The sequence below is a fragment of the Dermacentor andersoni genome, chromosome 5, assembly GCF_023375885.2.
Source record: "Dermacentor andersoni chromosome 5, qqDerAnde1_hic_scaffold, whole genome shotgun sequence".
Taxonomy (NCBI): Eukaryota; Metazoa; Arthropoda; class Arachnida; order Ixodida; family Ixodidae; genus Dermacentor; species Dermacentor andersoni.
The window spans coordinates 175,200,554-175,224,456 of record NC_092818.1 but is presented as its reverse complement, the minus strand read 5'-3'; the positions used below and the strand labels follow the sequence as shown (position 1 = coordinate 175,224,456).

At 45.0% G+C, this 23,903-nt stretch overlaps 1 protein-coding gene across 1 annotated transcript in view; it reads right to left on the bottom strand.

The window, feature by feature from the left end:
• Nucleotides 1-13,116: 13,116 nt before the first annotated feature.
• Nucleotides 13,117-23,903, bottom strand: part of LOC126532195 (uncharacterized) — a 60,882-nt gene continuing 50,095 nt past the window's right edge. The window contains exon 7 of the mRNA XM_072288389.1: nucleotides 13,117-13,358. Coding sequence (XP_072144490.1) covers nucleotides 13,202-13,358 — 157 coding nt within the window. The 3' untranslated portion in view covers nucleotides 13,117-13,201. The remainder of the gene's footprint in view (nucleotides 13,359-23,903) is intronic.

Here is a 23,903-nt window from a genome sequence, read left to right as displayed (position 1 = left end):
GCCCACATTTTTACACTGCTTTGCCTTTGGGATCGGGCCGCATTTTTAGACTGCGCATACGCATGCGAACGGCTTTGGAGTGCATTAACTTCGTGATCGACCCACATTTTTAGGCTGCACAATCTTCGGGATCGGCGCATAACCAATACATCCGACACAGATGGATGGATGGATGGAATAACTTTGCTGAAAGGTCCTGCGAGCTACGGGGCGCAAGGCCCCATAGAGCGGGCCACTCCCACGTTGGGACCGGGAGTTTTAACTCCCTGTCCGCATTGTGGGCTCGCTGGACGGCCCAGAGCTGATCCGCCAGGTCCGTGCTGCGTAATGCTTCTTGTAGCCTGCCAGAGTCTTGATTCTTGTTTGCGTGCGTGCGACCACATGGCCAGAGCAAGTGATGTACATCTAGTGTGTTAAGGCAATTTTCGCAGTATGATGTTGTGTATAGCTCAGGCATGTAGTGATGTAGTCTGTTCTGCATGGGTAAGCGTTGGTTTGAGGCATTCTGAGCGCGAGGGCTTCAGGCCTGGTGAGCTTATTGTGAGGTGTGCTGTATATTCTGCGGTCTAGATAAAAGTGCTTTGTGATCTCGTTGTATGTGGAGGGAGGGTCCCGATTCTCGCTGGGATGGTCCGACACGGAAACGCGGAGGTAACTCTCCGACGAGGACGTTCTCATTAATACTGTTTTCTACTGCTGTGAAGTACCAATGGAACGCGCATGAGCGTTCCTAGCACAACGCAATCGGGGAGTGACGTCATCAGCGATTGCAAGCAGGAAACGTGTAGGGAACGGAGAAATAGAATGCCGCCAGGGTAATGGAGCCAGCGGCCCTCATTTGATATGGCCGTGGCGTTACTGGAGCGCTTAAGCGTATGATAACAGCGACCGGTAGGTGTACGTATACGAAAGTGACGACGCCACTCGGGCAGTGTAGAAACACTGCGCATAAGATAAAAAGTATAATTGAAAAAAGCGAGCTTGCACTTGCCGAGTACGTCATCTCGTTGTTAGTGTTAACTATTCAGATTGCAGTAGCATTGATAGCTGTTGCCGGGATTTTCGCAGCCTAGGTGACGTTGACAAGCTCCGAGGGTATCCCCTCCCGCCGACTGACAAACGTGGTATGTTCCGCAACAGCAACGGACCGACATGTCAGTGAGGTCGTAACCCTGCTCGCTGAATTTTCTGCTCTCTGAAATTTTCGATTACGTGCATGAAGGTACTCCCGCGTCAGTTCAGCAACGTAAGTGTTTATATTGTTGCTTTGTACCAGTAGCTACATTCTGCCAAAAGTTTAGTTCGGTAAGCGTCGTGGTTTAATGGGGGAATATTATAAAATTCTAGCATTTGAAGGGGCAAAACGGGACAAAGAGGCGTTGAATCGGCATAAAGTTTGTTACTAAGTGAATCACTTTTGTACGCACATCATATACTATTTTGATTTGTCCGGGATGGTGCTAACGTACAAAAGAAAATCGTCTGGATTTCAAAAGTGTGGTGTGCGGCCATTTTCCCGCGCTGTTCTAGATGACCCCGAGTTTGACGAGCTGCCGTGCAGCTCGTCAAACTCAAGAGAGAATGTGTAAAAGAGGGAATGTGGAAAAAAGATGAAAACGCGAACGCTGGCATGGCCTCGTCGAGTAACACCAAGAACAACCATAAAGTTATTCTGACAGGTTTTACTTTCCATCAGATTTCTTCAGTGCCGAAATTAGGAGAGACCAAGGCAAGGAACTCTTAAGCTAGCACAGTTCTAACTTCACCGTCTTACAAAGGCAAGTTCGCCATGATGCAAGCAGTGAAACGCCTGCGCAGCTCTACATCTAGAAAACAAGAAGAGGCGAAAAAGACTCGTGAGGACAGATCCAGCCTTCATTCGTTGAATGAGTCAGTAAAGCGCAAGCTTCCAAGAAAGTGCAACAATAGCACAAAGAAGGGGTGGCGGTGTTTGACCTGCAAGCACTGGTGGAGGACCACAGTGCCAGCCTCTGTTTGCATTCATTGCCTGGAGTGTAAAGAGTGTGTTCGTGAAGACTGCGTAGGTGCTGCCGGAGTGAACTTCAAGTGCTCCTCCTGCAACAACTGAAATACCTAAATTTTTGAGACGATCTCGTTCTGCCAACCACGCAGTGTCTCATATTGCCCTGCAGGTTGGGGCAAAATGATACATTCGTGACATTTCTTATTTTTTCTTAAACGTTTGAACAGCGGGAACATAGCCATTGTTACCCGCCGTGGTTGCTCAGTGGCTATGGTGTTGGGCTGCTGAGCACGAGGTCGCGGGATCGAATCCCGGCCACGGCGGCCGCATTTCGATGGGGGCGAAATGCGAAAACACCCGTGTACTTAGATTTAGGTGCACGTTAAAGAACCCCAGGTGGTCGAAATTTCCGGAGTCCTCCACTACGGCGTGCCTCATAATCAGAAAGTGGTTTTGGCACGTAAAACCCCATAATTTTTAAAAAATTTTTATAGCCATTGTTTATGTAACGTATACCTTGTGCCCAAGAGTGTTTCTGTTTTGTTGTTTTATGGTATTGAATGAAATAAAAAATATTCACTATTTGCAAATTTCTGTCGCATTTTGACCCGTCTTACCCTACAATGCAGAATGCCGATCTGCTTTGGTGAGCAGCCAACGCTATGTAAGCTTGCGTCTAGTCCGATAGTACCGCTTTGCTTGGCATTATACATATTAAGTAGACTAGTTATAGACCCCTGGGTTTGGTAGACTTATATATAACTTATATATACCTCAAGTCAGCGATAAAACGCTCACAGTCGTGTTAAATTTGAGCTTCGACATGGTTCCAGTGATCAAATGTGCTCAGTGGCCGCACGACGCCGCTAACATGTGAGAAATTGGTTTTACACGCTGTTAGTATACGCTGTTGACACGCTGTTGACACGCCTTTGGCACGCTATTGACATGTAATTGAACTACTGCATTTTTGGCTAATATTTAGCATCTCGGCGCTGCCGTGCAATCTTGAGGTCCCTTCGGCCATGGGCATGGGCACTGTCTTGTAGATAATATTGAACGCGGCTGTACATGCCTGAGTCGCCTATTCTTGCTGCAAAAGGTTTAACGAAGCAGTGCTCTGCGTTCTTTTTGATTAGCTGAATTTAAGAACACTTTGTTTAGGGGTACAACAAAACTTATTTGCATTCGTACGGTTAGAGGAAGTTGCGAGGAGGGCGGGCTGACGAAGATAGCGCTCAAACACGTGCTATTCCAGTTTAAAACGAGTACAAACAGATTCATAGCTTCAGAAATCGCACTACAAGTATCTGCTTGCAAGATGAAGGCATTTCTCAAACTTCGGGTCGCGGCCTTGATATAGTAGCCGTGACAAACCCCGCGGTTTGTGAACTGAAGAAAACGACAGAAAAGGACTTCGTTATGCCATGCTTTTTGTTCTGTGTTGCGTCGCTAACTAGCCCGTATAGTGACAACCCATGAGTTGTTTTCGTGTGCCTGGCGAACAGCCTTTGAAAAGCCTGGCCTATAGACGGCTGTGAACCACGACAAATCCTTAACAAAGCCTTCCTCGTCACGCTTTCACGCCGATTTCACTTGCGGCGATCGAGGTAGGTACACTTTTCACATCACTGGCTACCAGATCATGTACTCCGACTCTGTTAGCTGCGATATGATATGTTAAGTTTTAGGCGTGACATTTCTGCATTGCTGTTTATTCAATACGAAATCGAAAAGTCTGTGGTACCCAAGAAACCAAAAGATGGGGAAATGGATCATGACGGGGTGTTTTATGTTTAAGAAGCTTAATTATGTAACTTTAGAAGTGACAGATTTATGGAATTCCTATTTAACGTTTGTAGAGACCGGTCGCAGCAGCAAAAGTGTTTGAAGTGACCTCGGGCATTTCGAGATGACGTGTCACGCAGTTTTTGTAGAAGGCGCGGCGTGTAACACGACAGCCTCACACCGTGGAACGCCAAGCGGACCCCGCGTTCTGAACGTAAAAAGTATAAGCCTTTCGTGCCAAGAACTGCAGACGACAAGGTCATGTACACGGAAGCTGCATTCACATTTCGTATTTCACTTTGAAGAGCGACAGGTGTGGCCTTGGCTTTACATCTGCGTCGTGCATTGTGACTGAAGAGGCTTACTTCCTGCTTCTGTAATCCATTAACATCTTCAGACATCATTACGATTAGCCTCCAAGTCGCTTCGGAAAACGAGAGACTCTGCAAGAATTTATAGACTCCGGCCCCTCGCACAGAACGAAAACGTACCCACTTACACAACGAACAGCAGTGAACACATGCAACCCTGCATTGTTATCTACACCACAGCACGAACTTGTGCGTATCGTGTGTAATAAAATGTATGTGTGTGTAATAAAGAAAGAAAGAAAGAAAGAAAGAGAGAAAGAAAGAAAGAAAAAAAGAAAGAAAGAAAGAAAGAAAGAAAGAAAGAAAGAAAGAAAGAACAACACATCACACCCGCCATTGCGGGGTGACATGTGCCAATGCAAACCATTTGAGAGCAGTTAAAGTTGATCGCACAATAACTTGTAAGAGATGATGTTCGAAACGGAAGTTGAAGCTCAATGAAGCGGACTCCCGTGTTCTGTGATTGCTGCGCACGTTAATTCCCGTGTGCTGAGAGCTAACCCGGAACAGTTGAATAAGCAGCTGACCAGAATTTTACAGTTTTGGCATGCCTCTTGGCTTTCATTTCATATGGAACTTCTTCAATGTTTTAATATCAGTCAGTAAACATATCTAGCACACGGCGCTTCACCGCACTAATGTATCGCAATTCAGCCACCTTGACCAAGATGTTATACTTTTGGCTTAGTGACGCCCAATCGTAGCTGCATATCTCCTTTACTCATACACGCTTGTAGAGCATTCGAGTTTTCCTACGCCAAGCGAGACGGCACCGTGAACCTCGAGTTGCGAGCTGCTGCCGAAATAGTATTGGTTAGCCAATTGAATCGCAGCACACGCGTGTGGCACCGACTGAAGACGAGCGATCCATCGGCAAATTGCTCTCTTCGCGTGTTGCTTAACGTAAGCAACGAAGTCGAAAATAACGCCGTGGCCGACTCGCCGGTCTACATGTGTAACTGCAAGTCGGAGTTCTGCTCAGCTGACGCGGAGTGGCCTTAATCTTTATTGGTATGCCGCGAACACGATATGTCTTAGTGTAAGTTGTACCTGATGCCTCGTCGTTTTGAAAAGTTTTCTTGTTCGAAATTTCGTCTTGTGGCATAAAACGGATGACGCGTCTGCTATGTATACATATAGCTTGTTCTCTTCAATAAAGTCCAGAGTGGATCAAAGTAGAAAGGTGAAAGTGGCGAGTTAAATGGCAGCATTCGGTTGAAGTATAAAAACTGAAGGCTCCAACAGATTCTGATCCCCAGTAACTGAGATAAGCAATGCGAAACACTCTCTGCACAGTTGGTTAATCTGAGAATCGTTTAAAGAGAATTTAGAGAACGACGCTCTTACAACCACTTTGCGAGCTCATCAGCGTTAGTTACTCCTTGTTAAGACCGTAGATCGTGTCAGAAGACGAGGCAGCCGCCCATGCAACAAAGTGTTCTATGTGGCGATTTATTCTTCCCTCAAGAGAGCGGTAGCATAAGATGACGTGTCAGAGGTGAAGGTAATGTCGTCACACATGGAAAAACGAGACAATAGCTCGGGTTCTCCCAGCTAGGGCATGGCGATGAGCATTATTAGCTTGCGCAAGTAATGGAGTAACAAACATTTCCGCGTATTTGCAGAGAGTTAGTATTTTGTACCGGCTTGTGCTTCTTTCCACCGCCGCATGCATACAAAAGGAGTGAATGTTGGCGCATTAAATAGATAAATTGGGCTCCCTGGGCAAGGACACAAGATAAAGTGAAAATAAACGGGAACTTCACTTGTGGCTGTGCCCTGACTCTCAGCATACAACAGCCGAACTATGAGTCTCTCCTAGAAGTATATGTATAAAAAGCAAGAACGTTTGAAATTCTGGGTTTTAAGAAATTACTTTAAAGTAATATGCAAGCGAAAGCGACAGAAAAGACCGATAGAGTGAATGCTACACGACGGCGAGTCTAAACGCCCCGTCTATGCAACCTCAGTGCAGTGTACAGCTGCCGCGAGACTTACCCCGAACAACGAAGATACATGTCTAGTGGTTTAATTTTAACAAAATACACGCTGTAAAGACCAAACATCGAATGTATTGAAAGAATACCCATTAAGCTAGCACTATTTAGAGCTCCCGAACCACACACATGCAGCACTCTCCGCACGCGAAGGAAAAAGGCGCTTAAATGACAGACGCTGTTTATCCATCTGGGGTGCCGCATCCGTGAGTAGTGCAACGGCTCATCGGTACCTTCTAAAGAGCGAGTGCGTCTGTTGAAACACTTCACCTGAAAGCGATACTTGATACTGCCTCTTACAGGCTTATGTAAACAACTCCTCGCAACTTCAGCAAAATAAAGCTGCCACTGGGTATCAGAGCGACCTACTTTAATTTGTAGACAGTTGCGGGATTCAGGCATCCATGGCGGCCACACTTCTTCGTCGAACGCACCGACAGACATACTTTTTTGTGTGTTTGTATGGGCATCAGAAACCTCTGCAGAGAGTTCTCGTTCCGTCCTTGCTGATGCAATCGAGGGGAGACCCAAACGGTGCATTTTTTTGACGAACCGCCCAGCATCTGCCTCTGCAGTCCTGTCGGTGGAAGCGAGAAGGGGCTGAATAAAACAAGCGCTTCTTGTCTGAGGGCGGAGACCCTCTGCGCATTTTCATCTTGCTTATCGATACCAGAGCCGGGTGCCCTTGACGTTGTTCTATCCGAGCATTGTGCTGTATCGATTGGTACGATGGAATCGACAGCACGCCGCCGGCAAGGTTCTCTTAAAGAAAGAAAGAAAAGAAAGCAGCTAATTGGGGCAGGGTTAACAGCTTCTGGACTTGACGGTGTCCGCGCAGACATGCACTCTGCTTTTAAAGAGAGTATAAGGGTGTAGAGGGGCGTAATGCATCGATCAGGTCGTAACAAAAAGGAAAATACCGGCCCTTCAGAGACTGAATACAGCGTAGACGCAACCATGGGCCAGCGCAATCTACCTTATGGCTTTTTTAAATTTTCTTCACTTCCTTCATACTTTGCGCCTTAACCAATGCGTCACATGTGTAGTTTGGGATGAGTGTCAGATGCTTAGAGAAACCGTGAACAGCGTCGGGGGCTCGGTGCCTGTGGCATTCTGCTGCTGAGCACAAGGTTGCGAGTTCGCTACCCGGCGTTTGCAACCACATGCCGATTGAAACAGAACGCAGGGACACCCATGTAGTTAGATTAACATGCACGTTGAAGAATACGAGATGCTACAAATTAACCCAGTGTCCTCATCCTAACCTTCTCGCATAGCCCCAGTATTAGTGCGACCTGTGAAACATGGCCAATTTATCAACTCTCTATCACCTCCGCACCACTCCCCCAGAAAAAGAAAGCACCATGAGCTGTACAACGAAGCCTGGTCTATGCATACGGAAGAGTTACTCGAACAAAACGCTGGCCAATTATAATAACGACACAGATTGCAGCACAAATATTGGTCAGGAAAAACAGCTGCGAGCGAGATGTTTTTGAGTTTCCCTGCTGTTTCTTCGTTTTAAGATCAGTATGCATTGCTAATTTTTGTCGGATCAGTAGTTTTATTTTCTTTCTGCTGTAATGCTATAGGATTTACGTACATAGATCGAAGAAAATTTCATGTGGTGATCAATATTGAGTCTACTTTATATAATTTGATTGGATGTTTCTTCACAAATCACTTAGGAGACGAGTTTTGCTCGCACCATCTGGCAATGGCTGGCTTTCCTTCTGGAACCACTATAGCCATGCTCTTTCGCTACTTCATCTTTTATTTGCAAGAAGTACATTGAAACTTGAAGTTTGCCGCAAAGCGTAGTGTATGGCGCAGCTACGATTTAGGAGAAGTGGGAAAGGTGAGGTAATGAACAGTAATTTTTCCTCAGTTACTGACAGAAAGCTATAAAACGAAAGTATACAACGTTCCACAAAAAGTGACGTGTTGTAACTCTTAATCTGAACGAAAGTTGGATCGACAGACATTTTAATCTTGTGTGAATTTTAGCGTTTATTATCGAAGAAAACCTTCGACAGTTCTCATTCTATACTGTTCAACGTGCCAGTGAAATATATGAATATATGGTGCGATTTCTTGTCATTGCGAACAGCTGTGCATTACTGACCATCACAACGGTTAAGTCTATAGCAAGGAAGGCTACAACGTCAGAATGAGTAAATCGCTACCAAGCTGGAAACGGCGCGCTCGCAATTCGGAACTCTCGACGTGTAGCGCTGTTTGTCTTGCAGCGTAAAAATGCCTGGGAAATGCAATGCGCACCGCAAGGAAGGACGTCGCAACCTCGTTTCTTTTGCTCAGCAGTTGTCCGCGTGCAAGGTCGCAGGTAGGTGGCTGAAATAGCTGGAATGCACGACAAAGAAAAGGCACGGGGTAATTTTCCAACAGGCGCTTGACCAGCTTACTGATTGCAAAGAGACTCGAGTAAGGAGAGCATTCGTCTTTTCTTTGAATGCAAACCACTTATACTCTAATGAGTTAGCGGCACGGTTTGCGTTCCCGCGTAGTTTATGTCTGCCTCATATCTCTCACGCCGCACATATGCATCGTTTGCGGTCGTGGTCATCGTCGTTGTTGCTTGTTTCTTTATTTGTCGTTGTTTAACAGTGGTAACTATTGAGGGGACTACACCTAGTTAGAAGAAGTCGCCATACGGAGAAATGTTTTTCCTTCCATTACAAAATTCGATCACCAGTACTTGCTGCGATAATCATCAAGCGACCGTCGTCTTGGTCATCGTGCCATTGGCACTGTCTTTATCGTCTCCGGCCAGCTACTGGGGTACTCGGTGCCACTTTGCGTATTTGCTTTAAGCGGTCCTCAACCATGTTTTATTCGTGATGCAGTTTTCTGTGCACAGTTTGAGAACAGCGTACATCTGCCACTGCATAAGTATATGCAATTATAAACCGTTGTTTCATTAGACGAATTTAATGTCCATTCATCCGCCTATTTGCTCAGATTGACAGGCTTTTGCCAAACGAACGTTTTACATTTTATTGCGATAGCAATTATGTGGACTCTCCAGGCGCATTTTTGCCGTCATCGTCGCCGTGAGGTACCGTATATATTTAGGTATACGTATATATGCCACGGTAGGTAGGTATGTATGCCACGCCGGTATCTGCGGTTTATACTGCCAAACAATTCTATCACCAATGTTGCTCATACAAGGTATTACATACATGACAAAATTATTCCTCACAATTGTGAAAATAGCAGCCCACAAACAAATGTCATGAAAAAAATCCTCGTTAGCAATGAGTAAAAAAATAAGTACAGTAATATTGAAAGCAGAGTCAGGAGTACTGTTTAATAACAGTTTCTTTTAAGTGCCAACTTTAGAAGGTAATAAAATGTGTCACACTGCACACACACACACATAAAAAAAAAGGCTGCTCTCGCTCTCGGGTTGTTTACGGCCACGCCTAGTAATGGCGCCGCATTGTTTGGCGGAACGCGTTTTTACTGGTACTCTTCAAGTCTTGTTGTCTTGCCTTGGTCCATGGTGATTAATCTTGTTATTGAGGTTGCAATGAATTTCTTCACTTGCACTTATGTTGATTGTAGATGCTGTTTCTAACAATAACAAGCTGTTTTTGTGCACGCATACTTAAGTTAACAAACGCATGCTTTGCCTGCTGACTCCCGATCGCCATCGCCGCCAGTTTGAAAAAAAAAAAAAAAACACGTTTCTTTCTCGTGTAGCAGCGCGTTGCCAAAATGACACTCAGCGCGCTGAAGTGCACTTGAGTTTGCCCGTGTGACAGGGGTATTAATCACACTTCGTGTAATATTCTAACATGTTGTTCTCGCACTGATTGCTTCGCGCTTACGGCGGAACTGCGACATTAAAAAAAAAAAAAAAAAAAAAAAAAACGGACGCGCATTTGGCGCACAGGTAACCTTCCAAACTGCCCTTTCCCTTTCCACCTAAGGCGACGTTGGTTAAAAGGTGTGGCCTTAATTATGTAAATGGTTACGTTTAAACAGCGAACAATGTAGCCGTCTAGGTTTCTAGCTGCTGACCATGGTGCTTAGAGTTAACCACCTTGGATGCTTGATCATCTTGGAACTGACCGTGGGGGAAAGCTTTTACTTGGCGTTTGCACACCACCCAAAGAAAGAAGGAGATAACTCAAAGCAGAGGGATAGTGTTTGCAGGCCAACAAACATCCACGCCGAAAGAAAGGAGAAGTCGGAGGTCGTTTCGTTAGCAACCTCCTCGCAAACAGCGGACGCAGCCTGAACGAGCCTTTGTTTGCGTTCAGAGTTTTCGCTACGCCCGAGAATCTCGCTATGTCTACTATCAGACGAGACGGTCGGTTCTCATTGTGTAGCTCGTGCTCGCATGCAAGGCGGTGAGCGCTGCGTCTCTACCGAGACGAGACACTGGTCGTGTGAAAGGGTAAGAGCGAAAAAGGAAATGTGAGAGACCAAGATACCGCATTTACTCGCGCAAGGCCTCCCTTCGCGCAAGGCCCGTAGCCGGTATATCGGAGGTCAAAATTGAGAAGAGGAGATTACAAGCTCTCAATGAAGATAATATTGGAGATCGCCCAAAATAATATTAGCTTAATTTAAAGAGGTAGCCAATGAGCTCAACTTCATGGGCTAGCCGCCGCCCACGAAGTTGTTCATTTACAAACAGTTGACCAAATTGCGGTTTCGACGGCAACAACGATCTAGTGAGGAAGGCGTACCTGTAAATATACAACGCGTTTTCATTTTTTCTGTGTATTATTTTATGTTATCGTTACCTTCGCGGAATGTTGGCGGTAGTTTATTGGCAAGATGTGTGAATGAATGCGTCAGGGTGCAAAGTAATCCATGACAGTTACCGTCGTCAATGTTTGCATAAAGGGCATTGCACCAACGGGGAATGCAGTGTTTGGCGATCGCGACGAAGGATATTTAATAAAAGTTCTCGTGCTGCATGTTTATAGTGCTTGCATATTCCGTCTAGGCGCCACTATGTATTCTACAGGGTTTCCCAGCTAATATGGACAAATATTTCTAAGGCGATGAGTCATTTTGCACGAACTGAACTAAGTACGTATATTGTCCAGTCTGGTTGAGAAGCCACCAGCATATTTTTGTCTGACATTCAATTAGGTGATAAGAAATAATTATCTAACTCGTTAATTACTATCCTGATCGAAAATAAGTTAATACATAGGGTTCATAAGTAATGTTTCATGTGTCGCGGGCTTTCGTTTTCGGTTGAAAAAGATTAAGCACTCTAATTGTACCTTGCTGAAAACATCTCAGATCGATATTTCTTATAACTGCCTACAACTAGGCCCCCTTGTCTACAACTAGGGACCCCATTTGCTACTCCTACGAGAGTTACGGGGTTTCACCTATATATGATGCCCAACATGAAACGCTTCGTGCAATAAACAATTTGTTAACTTCTTTATTAAGCATTGTCAATTAGGAGACTAATTACCAGGTTAGATTTTACGGCGGCTTTTCAACTGAATTGTTGACGCTATCTGCTTGGCTTTGTACGCGTAAAATGGTCTATCTTTTCTAAATACTCGGCCCATATTAGCTAGGACACCCTGCGTATCAGGATATAACCATCAGCTTTACTTATGTATCCAACACATTTCTTGCCAAGACTTCGAAAAAAGAAACAGGAGTATTCCACGAGAAAATACGGTGCAAGCTATAGATGACAGTTACTTTCTTCATTTATTTTGTGCAGCGAGGCCATCAAGTTACGAGAGTAATACATCCATGCCGTGCTTGCTATATTAACGTCGAAATGCACTTGTCCGATACGTTGTTGTGGTTCTATATATAGACAGTTACATCCGCGTTGCTTCTTCGAGGCAAACACCGACCGGCAGCTTAATAGCCTGTGTTGCGCAAGCAACGCGCGATGAGTGGACATCGCAAAAAGTAAACGAAGCGAAATGAAGAGTTTTGCTTGAATTATTGAAGCTGTCCTCGCGCGGAGTGTGCTGTATGTATGACCAAGCGAAACGTACGCCAAAGTGGCGGTAATGACTCTCGAGAGGCGGATATAAAAGCGCTGCTGCTGCTTTCGCGAAGAATAACACGAGTGAATTCGGTCGCGGTCGTAAAGAAGGCCCTTATATAAAGATGAACATTACTTAAAAACTTATATGAAAATGGAATGAGCGTTGAATCCTTAAGTGAAGAAAGAAACAAGTACAAGGTTGAGGCATTTGGAATGGTGGGTAAGCGTAGAGGATTTTCATTTCCAGGTTTCGCTTGCAGCTGTCTTTCACAACCTGAGCGATGTGCTGAAGCCATGACACCTCAACGATTCTGGGCTGCTATATTTGTGTTTGTCGTACGGTCTACCCCTAGCGTTGAGTTATGTATTACTGGACGCTCAGGTTTACGAGACAGACTGATCCTGTACATATCGCACAGTTTCGCAATGCCTCAATTGTCGGTAAGAACGTGTCCGTGGAATCTGACGGTAAAGACTCTGTGCCGCAAACGTTAGCTTAAAGCCCTCCTGGCCTGACCGGGCGCAAGGGCGTTTAATGGCACTGTCGTCACATAGGCGGAGCTGATCTAGCATTATAGAGACGTCTAGGCTCTTGTATAGCTCTAACGCATATACATACTTTAGCGTTGTCGTATGAATACACAACAATTTAGGTCAGAGCGCTGGAAGACGCGGACAAGAGCGAGACACCAAGGATGAGCGCTGTATCTAAACAACTAGCCCCTACAACCATACTTCTAAACTTCATTTATAGTATGAATACACGCTGACTGCGAGTACTTTGACTTGGGAGCTCTCACGACAGATAACAGCTGACGGGGGAGCGATAGCACACTGTATAAGTACACTCCCGAAAAACTTTGTTCCTCAGCTTCTGTAGTTCAGTTTTTAGGCATAATTCGTCGAACACTCCGCTTCCTGCAAAAGACTGCTATATATACGTGTACGTATTGCAAGATGCTTCACCCAAGTGCAAAACGTGCTTTATATAGAAACGAATGAACACTCTACATATAGAGAGCATGAGAAGCGGCTCTCGTTTTATTCCTTTTCATAAGGCGTCTCGAACGATGTGCTTTCTCCAGTACCGGCATCTGTGCTCGTGCACACCGCGGCCCACGTGGAAGTGCTTCGGGTTGAGTTCCATGTAGTACGGGGCCTCTTCCGAGTACTTCGGCCACTCAGTACCATTCACTCTGGGAGGACTCCTGCAGAAAAGGTACAAGGCGAGACAAAAAAAAAAAAAAAAAAAAAAAAAACGACAGCAGAATCACGTTAGATGGTCATACAATTTCTTCTTGCCTACTTCGTTTCGTCTTCTAAAGAAGAAATTGCAATAAACAATGGACGTCCGTTCACCTTCAATGATTCCTACAAAAAAGCAGTTCGAGGGGCATGCACTAACTGAACGTCAGAGAGTATTTATAATAAAGTGGAAGCGCTCGTGCCCGGTTCTCCATGTTATACCTTTTGACAAAATTCTTAACGCAACACACCTTACAGCTGTAGCACAGTTCAGTCACAAAGCCTTGTCAAGGCGAGTTATAGTGCAATAAACCACGAGACAGGACACATAGAAGAATGACACATTGGATGAACACGGTAAAATGTGTCATATTTGTAAGTAAGTGCCCTCCTGGGTCTTCTCGTGTTCTCAAGGTGTCTTCTTTTAATTTTTCCCCCTCTGTAACACGTCTTGACATGACGAATCAACAAGCCCACAACGCAAACATGGTCAATCACAGAATGATATTTAAATAAACAATCACTATGTGTACCTCTTTCCGAACAGTGTGCCAAGTTTACTGCATTCACTGCAATAAAGTCAAGCAAGCTTTGCCAACTGCACGTCCCTTGTGATTGTTTCTCTTCTTTTCGTTCATGTATTTTTTAAATAATATGGAATTAAAGAAGTGGTCAGCACCATTACAGACGCCCGCTACTCCTTTTCGCAGTGTAAGCAAAACTAAAAGCACCAAGGAGGGATTTACACAGGCGACAGTCAAATAGCACGAACATTCGCAAAGTTCTACTCCCAGAAGAAAGTAAAAGAACATCTAAGAGACATACACAGTTCCGTAAACAAGTGAAAGTGTACAAAAGAGTCTGAAAACATACACATTAATTAAGTGCATATGTGCACAACGAGACCCATATAACAACATATAACAACGCCAGATGGGAGCTATACACACATACAGCATAGTACACAACTGTGGTATTCAAAGGAAATGTAATAGTTGGTCGGTAGTATAATTCACTCCGAAGTTCCTTAGTGCTTACTCTCGTCTTGTCTATATTAAGGCGAAAGCCTTAAGCGGCTCATAGCTATGGCTCATACCGAAAGAACCCGTCGTCCCCTACAATGGTGCAAAAACTATCATCATCAGCAATGGCATATATAGCCCCTAAGAAAAAAAAAAAATACAAGGCTGATTCGTCACACAGCAAGCTGGGCGAGTTGGCGCTGCCCACCCTTAGGAATATGATTCCTCTCGTAATGCAGAGGCTACAAGCACTCAGCAAAGTGAAGCGTGAAGTGCATACATTCATTAGAATCACGCATATAACGTATGCAAGAGCGTCACTACAAACAGGGGAACGTGCGTATACTTGGTGTTCCACAACCACGATGCTGTTAAAGGGTTGCAGTACATCGCCTGCTACTTTACAGACCATAAGGCCATGATTATGTCTCTGAACGTCAAGATGCCACCGCGGAGCCCTAGTGAACGTGTGTGGTTAGAGGATCGGTTACCACCAGACGACACTAAAAATAGACCTTGACAAATAAACATTCATGATGTACAACAATCATGTGTGTCTTTAATTTCGTGCTGGTTGTGTTACACATTCGTAACTGGCGATAAGCAAGCTGCGCCTTTACGTAGTGCATTAAGCGCTCGCAAGTGTCGTTTAGTAGGTCGATCTACAGCGCCTTGCGTTTGCTTCACAGTGTGGCTCGTTATGTCATGCAAGCAGTCTGACCCCTCAGATCGTATCGGCTAATGCGTTACCAAGTGTGCTGCAGGCTTTCGCATTCCCGTGTTACAGAAGTGTAACATGCTGCCGAACTATTCTTTTAACCCAGACGAAGTTTTGCATGGTCCCATGTCCTATTTATTTACGCAATAAGTAATATGGCTTACATCACCGTTGCCGCATAGTTTAACTGTCGTAATCCTTACGTTGGCGATTGACGCGATCAATATACACTGTGCCATGCGCAGTGGGTGCTACAACTTATATCAGATGACTCTACACCCATATTTTTTTTTCGGCTAGCAGTCCTGTTTTCAAATCTACCTAAATTTACCTGGCAGCCCTTTCGAGCCGCACCCCATTCTCGGAGATTGAAAGAGCACTGCTAGTGCTTCGCGCGCCAACCAAGGTGCTCTTCTGTAGTTTTCCTCCAGGAGACTGGACCAGACTAGACTAAAACAGACAACCTCGTTGCTTTGAAAAACAAATAATTTTGGGTTTTTTTACGAAACAAAATCATGATCTGTTAGTAAGGCACGCCGTAGTGAGAGGCTCCGGATTAATTTTGACCACCTTGGGTTATTTAACGTGCAGCTAAATCTAACTACACGACTGTTGTTGCATTTAGCCCTTCGCCGCTACGGCGCGGAGATCGAACTCACGACCTCGAGCTTAGCAGCGCAACGCCATAGCCTCTGGGCTACCGCTGTGTGTGCTCTAGTTACATGTTACGACGTGCTTACAGGACACATTCTAGAATTAAACCTCGTCGTCACCAGCATATCTGGAAGATTTTATGACGCATGTATAAAATAATGCAGATCTAACGAATATGTTGAAATTTACGTGAAGCGAAGCTTTCGGGAAGAAGTTAATTAATTGATATAAAACTAATTCCTACATGAACAAGTGTACTTATTGTCATCCTATGCAACATGAAATGTCATGCAACATTTATGTTTAGGAACCACCCAGGTCACATCTTTAATTTCGTGTAATGTTTATGCGCTATACTGTTCGCAAGCTCTGCCGAAGTGCAAAGAGTTCGCTAGTTGTACACTGTGAGATATCAGTGCTGTGATAATCACAAGGACGAAAACAATGCCTGATGTCTGTTCTGGGAAGACCCTTATACCGAACTTTGCTTACAGTAGCAGCGGCTGCTACTGTTTTGTTGCACAGCTCACACAAATACGTGTTCGATGGTGGAATCGATTCTCGGTCTCCCAACACAATATCCAGATGCTGTATCCGATGCTGTCACACTTTTTTTTTACTTGTTTCAGGCATACTTCTCTCGTGCCATCCCCAGGTATCTCTGAAACGATGGCCGAGCAGGTATAGCAAGTGTGCACAAAAGCACGTGCGCATCGTATTTAGCTTTATAACATTTAATTAAGCGCTTAACGAGAGCTCCGCTTCGCATAGATTCAAACATGTGCGTCAGATCTGCAGAATTGTGCTTTCTGTGTATGAACTGCTTGACAAGACAGCATCAGAAGCCGCCACCGTTAGCAGAGGCTGTGAGAATGGGGCCACACGCAGGCAGCCGTCATTCGATTCGTTCGATTTGTTGAACGCCGACCGCACTTGTTGATATCGACACCGCCGCCGAATTGTACCTCAGTTTAGAGGCCACATAAACGCCTAATAAACTACATACCCTCAATTCTGTCTCTGCCTAGCTGCCTGACTGCCTGCATACCTGCCTGGGCGCCGTCAGAAACAGGCAACAACAGGGTGTGTCTGTATCTATGTATGAGAGGGTCATTTCATCCATCGACCTCGTTATCTGAAGTAGCGTGCTAGGCTTATGGCGAGACAAACATCCCAAGCATCTCGTTAATGAATCGCCCTCCCTCTCTCCCTTGGCTGGCACGCCAATTACCATGAGGCTTCCTGAAAAAAAAATATCACTAGGTTTTCTTTTGTTCACCTACATTCACCTTTAACCTTTCCTCTATGACAAGTAAGATATGGCTTCTTCAGTTGAATCAAATAAATTCAATGCAAATTCGACGATGCCCGACTGCTAATACACCACAGCCTACAGCACCCACACCCGGATGAACGTGTAGCCGAGGGATCGTAGCCTACACCAATCTCTGACCATGCTCTAACTCGCCGCAGTAGATCTCTAATGCTCAAGTTGCGCATTAAGCGTGTTAATGTGGCACATCGCCTTCACTAACAAGGACGTGCGCCGAGCCATTGGTGCGTTACTTGTGTACACTACAGCGAAACTCTTGAGCGCTTGCTGTTAGAATGTCCAATATTCTAAAGTATTCAATGTGTGCTACTGAGAAAGTTTCATCAACATAATCTTGCTCGAACTTAACTTAATGACTGATATCTTGTTTGTTAGTCCTTCAACTCGATATGAGGCTCACAAAACTGTACAGGAATTCTTGTCAACCACCGGACTATACTCTCGTCTCAAATGCTCGTACTCTGCGTCTGAATGTGTGATGTGCTGTGGTGTCTTCCTCTCCCCCTTTTCCTTCTTTTAGTGCCTTGTTCTCTTTCTCTTTTTCTTTTTCCTTCTCGTCTTCAAGTAGGTGGGCTTGGCGTCCCTTTTAGGACACAATTGTTAGTACGCTTTTCTGCCTGTTTTGGGATTTTTGTATATGTTTACATGGTTAATAATGATAAGAAATAACGTAAATGTAAGAAAAGCAGAACTTGCCTTTGTCTGCGCTTACTTAGGGAACACGCAGTGGTGTAAATAAAATTTAGACTTGTTGTCCCCGGTCCTCAACATCGGTGGTATTGAAGTAAAATGTCGCATTTCATTTCAATTTATTTATTTCTGAAATTGCCCAAGAACAGCTATACGCCTTAGTATTGATACACTTATGTTACACAAAAAACAGACACAAGAAAAAACCCGATATCCTAAAAGAACAGTTGTACAAGATGCAACAAAAATTAAATTATATCAAAGACAGAAAGATAAAGAGCAACTACAAGAGCTGAGAATGTCAAGATCATAGGGCAGGATATTTTGTTGTACTACAAGACGTGTTATAGCGATATAGGTGCAAGCTGAATTCAGGTATAAAAATGCTGGTATTACGTAAGTTTGGGAGAGGCACGCAGAACGTTGCAGCCGACAGTAACCGCAAACAGAAGTAGTTGTGAATTAGTTTATGTAAGAATAAGTAAACCCAACATTTTCGCCTTATTTCCAGGGGTATAATATTAAACATGCGCAGTGCACGATCATAGGCATAAAATACACGTCGTCTCAAAAATCGATCGCACAGGATACGAATGAAACGTCAATGAACACATTCAATTTTTTTGCCACATTGGTCAAATTAATACAGTTCCATACAACAGAACGAAACTCAAACTTCGAGCGGACAAAAGAAGAATACAAGAGAACAACGCAGTTGACATTCGTAAACTTTTCTGTCATTCTTCATATGAGAGCTAATTTTTTGTAGGATGCATTAACAAAGCTTGAAACCGTGTTCTTCAAAATTCAGTCGGGAGTCAACCAATATTCCTAAGTCCCGCGTACAACTCGCTATTTTCAAAGGAACGGCATTACGTGAGTATTCGCACAGTAAAGTGGAAATTTTGCGGCTAAAGCACACAAGTGTCCAGGTTGGATTAATACGCAAAAAGTTTTAAGCGCACCACTGCGCGACAGAAATTACATCTTCCTCTAATAATTCACAATCCTGCGCTGATTCTCTTTTACGGTAAAGTTTAATATTGTCAGCGTACAAAAGGAGACGCGAATGACGCAAACATTTTTGAAGATAATTAACAAAATATTGAAAAATAATGAACCTAAGATAGACGCTCGCGGAAGACCTGAAGTTGATTCATAAGGCTAAGAGTACTTAGCATCGACGCGAACGTAATACAATCAAGTGAACAGGTAGTCTTTAATCAGCGTACTTCGAACCTCATGCGGGGAACCAGCGTTGCCTAGGACGCGCTAAGACAGTCAGAGGGCGCGGTCAAGATATGCTGACGCCTGCATCAACGTTTGCTTTAGCTGTATGAGTCCAGCAATGCTGCGTCCAAGGCCATGAGCGTTCCGAGGAGGACAAGCGCTCCTAGGTTCCAGCACGACTGTGTCAAATCATGTCAGAAGCCGGACACATGTAGCGGTAAATTTGCCTACGCCATATTGAAGCATGTACTACTGAAAACTGCCTCTTTTGCTTGCTGAGCTGTGTTAGGACGCTGCCGTCGGTACGTGAAGGTTCAGCGTTGGTTGCCTCTAAGGGCTTTTGAAGTTCTCTCTCTCTCTCGCGCGCACGCACGCATGCACACACACACACACACACACACACACACACACACACACACACACACACACACACACACACACACACACACACACACACACACACACACACACACACACACACACACACACACACACACACACACACACACTTCAGTAGATTATCGCTTCACATATCCAGTTCTTCCTTCCTGCTTTCTCCGCCTCGCCAATACCGCAATCGTTGAAAAAGCAAACATCGCGTTATATCCGTGTGGAGAAATGCCTGGCAAGGCTTTCACGGAGCGTCGGAAACTAGGAAAAAATGAGATCGCCCGCTCGGCCATGCGGGTCTTACAAATACACTACGTGTCGAAACTCTCGCTCACGGGACGGCGCACACGCTTTCTGTTTGCGTCACCTGGCAATGCGACGCATCGCGCGGAAAAGTATCGGCCGAGGCGATGTAAGAGGGGAGGCCCGGAGATGGGAGGCGATCGGTCGCACATACTGCACGTGTCATCGACGCCTAGGCACGCGTGGCGTTCATGCGGGTGGCCTCCAGCCCACTTCATAATCTCCTCCGGGAAGGTTTACAACACGCCTACTCGAGGACTCCACATTGGCGCTTGCGTTCACTTTGACCTGCCGTACTTGCGCAACCGTAAGATGGCGGCGTTCACTGTTTCCTCATTTCCGATACTTGTAACCCAAGCAGTTGCTTAGAATCTACTCGTGTGCCTAATTACCTGAATGCCATAACCAGCTGGGCAATTTGAACCTACGCCCTGCGGTACGAAAAGCAGCAGAGTACAGGAAATGAGCTTGAAGGAACCTGCGGGCCATTCAGCAACCGATGGTTTAGAGAACGTATGCGAGCTGTTGGTATATAGTTAAAGTCAAGGGGATCGAGTGGAGACGTGAACGAGATAAAATATAAACGCAGTCGTGGCTTGCCGCCGATTAGATCGAGTGATGAGATGAGGCAATTCGCAGACACGCAGTGGACGCTGTTTGCGCAGTGCACAAGTGACTAGGAGTCCTTGCCCAGCAGCGAGCTTGACTACAAGCACCAACTCGGGGACAGAGGATATTACTACTGTTCAATCTCGGACGTATATGTAGCAGAAGACTCGTCCGTGAGCTGGAAAATCTTGGTGACATTGGACCCGCCGCAGACACACATACACAAATGGTTATTAATTTCGCAGGGACGCGTTCCCATCAAGAGGCTTGAGAGTAAAAATACGTGTCATTGATTTTCACCACCATCATCGCTTTCCATAGAAGTGATGCGCCTATACGTCAATGCTGGCTACACATATGCACACGCATTTTCGTTAGCTGGCGTAAAAGGTGTAGATCTTCCATCCGAAATATCGCTTCCTCTTTCTGTTAGAAGACAGTGTTAGCAATATTATAAACAGCAGCAACCGACACTGTCACTTCAGCTTCGCGCATAAAATTTTGTGAACGAAACGTAACGTCAAAAACAAATCTAAATAATGATCGAAGCCTAGGCCGCTGTTTTGTAGCGATGCCTTATGCCTTATTCTATGGTATTCTTATCATCCACCACACACGGCCGCCTGATCCCGTTGATAATGCGGGCAGACCGTCGCTCTGACCACTGGCCAAGCGCGAAAAGCCTGAAAAAGCATAGAATCGGGAAAGGCATCGCTACAAAATACCGGCCCTAGTGCTTACTGTTGTGGCAGTTGTGCGAGCAAAAGACTGTATTCAGTTGTCTTGTTGCTTACGCTTGCTACTAAAATTGTTGACGATGTGCGCTACGTAGCACACACATGCGTGGCGCCCCCTGTTGCGGCATCAAGGTGGCATTAAGTCTCCAGCATCGGAGCACCTCCACTTCCTTGCGAACTATGGCGTGCTCATTGCCGTCACTGGGAAGCACTCGCGCACTCGGTGAACGTGCAGAACGTCACAAACGCTACCCGCCTTTAGAGTTTATTCTTTAAATCACTGCCACGGAATACCTATAAGGGCGCCAAACTAAACAGGCAGAAATAATGACTTAGGATTAGTAGACTATTCTTTAAAGTTGGAATTTGCATTTCTTCGAGTGAAAAGTCTTTACAATTGAGGAGATAGTGAAGGCAAAACTTGGTATTGTGAATTTCGCTCACAAACTGCAACGCCAATGACGTCAACCCTGACGCCATGTATTTTACTGTAATTTGCATAATCTTCTCCCATCTCAGTGCAGGGTAAATAACCGGAAATTCTCATCTCGTTAACCTCCCTGACTTTCCTGCTTTCCTATCTGTAGCGCACATTCTGACGGTTTCCGCTGCTGCCAAACGTCGAGATAAAAAAGAGTCCGTACCAAGGCCGAGAGTGCTCTGTGGGGTTGGAGCATGCAGACCTGCACGTGGGCTGCGAACACAACGGAAAGCGACGGCCGAGTTCGATCAGCGCGCGCATCTTTGGTCGACTTGTTCGCTGTGTTTGTAAAGTCGCGCTGCGTTGTGGAGCATCGTTTTACAGTGGTGAAGCCTGCAGCATCCATTGGTGAATTGCCAGGATCGAATGAATACGTAAGAGTTGCGTTGTCGTTCAACGCAACGCCTAGTGAAGAAGTCCGCATGGATGTTCTTTACACAAGCAATGCGAAGGCGGCCTTAAGAAATATTAAATTGTGGGGTTTAACGTCTCGAAACCGCACATTGGGTTACGACGGACTTTGCAGTGCAGGGCTCCGGATTATTGTTGACCACCCGGGACTCTTTAAGGTGCACTTAATGCACGGTACCCCACAATTTTTGCGTAACATCCCAACCACAATGCGGCCACTGCGGCCGGGGTCGCATCCGCAGGCTTATGCTCAGCAGCGTATATGCCATAACACCTGCGCCACCGCGGTCCTCTAAAGTATAAATAAATAAAAAGTAAATCATTGCTTGTTTGTCTGCTTCCAAGCAATGGACCCGACTCACTGCGTGAGACTGATTAAAATGTGGGACATAATTGGAAGAACAGAAGAGGTCAAAAGCTAAGTGAGTGGTATGCAATCAATGGCGATAAACAGTAAAATAGACTAATCAGCAAATAAGTGGTTGTTGTTTTCATTCACTTCACACTTTGCTCACCTTTAGGCCACTATACCCGGACAATCTATATAGGTGTCTAGAACGGACGCTGCGAGAAAACTCGGATCACTAGCTCGCACGCTATAGCTGACTAGAACTTTCTCCGTTTCTCGAACTGCCGTGTATACGAACTTTCAACGCTTCCATGAAGCTGCATCTACCACGAGGCCTCCCCTTCCGCTGTGATGCAAACGTTATTGCATCGCTGGTGGCTGTGTGTAGCATTCACGGAGAGCTATTGGTCCCTCACTGCAGCGACACATCTCCTTGCGAAATCTGCGGGTGTCAGAAGTCTATCGAGGACTTCCTCCGCGTCTGTCCCCGCTAGCCCCGATCAGCGCCTTCTACTCCGCAGTACGTTAGATCACCTGGTTCGGAAGGAGACAGACGAACCGTAACTAGTTGAGCGGGTCGGTACAATTGCCATATTTATATCCACAGCGCGCGAACAAAAGAGTCTGGACGCTGAGGGAGGACGACATGACACGAGGGCTGCCTCTCGACTGGAAGTTAATATTGCTAATAAATCACATATAAATGTCTCTGGTGACACTTTGTAGTGTTATGCAGGTTTTTATTGTTATTTTGTATCGGTTTTTGTCTTCTTTCTTTTTTTGGGCAGGGGGGGGGGGGGTGTAAAAGATGGTACTTTAGGATTTGTTATTCTGCTCATGCGCGATGTTTTACCATATGTAGGATGGCTTTATATAGTTGCACCAAATTGTTAAAATTGCGCCTTGCAGGTAGCACAATTCTAACCGTCAAGCTAAATTACTCGGTGAGGGGGCCCATTACGTCTACAAGCAATCAAAATCATTAATTAACTAATGAGCACGGTGTCATTAATTAACTTCCGAATTAATTACTTTACGGCACATACCCCAATCTACGAATTGAAGCCCGGTAAGTTGCAAGGGATGTCGACTTATGGGAATTCTGAGGATGGCACCGGTTTTAAGATATGCGCCGTGGAACTTGCGGTAAAAGTGCACTGTTGTTCCACTTACCTTTTTTTAGGAAAACATTGTTTTATGCACTGAAGCACAAAAGTAACTGTAACACCAATGCATTTCGTTGGACGTATTGAAAATTATTATCTCGCAACTGTTCTAGTCCTCAGAATTCGTTCTAAGTGGATACGCCTTGCAAACTCGCCGGCTACAATTTGTACATTAATATATGTGCCGTAAAGTAATCATTTTAAACTTAATTACTGTATATATATTAATTTTAATTTAAGCACTTTGAGTTCACATAGAAGTAATGACCCGTTCTCCGAGCACTTTAGCTCAACAGTTTTAATTGCGCTACCTGCCACAGGCAATTAAAAAAAAATATTGGTGCAGCTAGAAAAAAAAGAAAGAAAAAGAAAACCTAGTATAGGGTTTCAATGTGCACCTCTGGACGAAGTGACA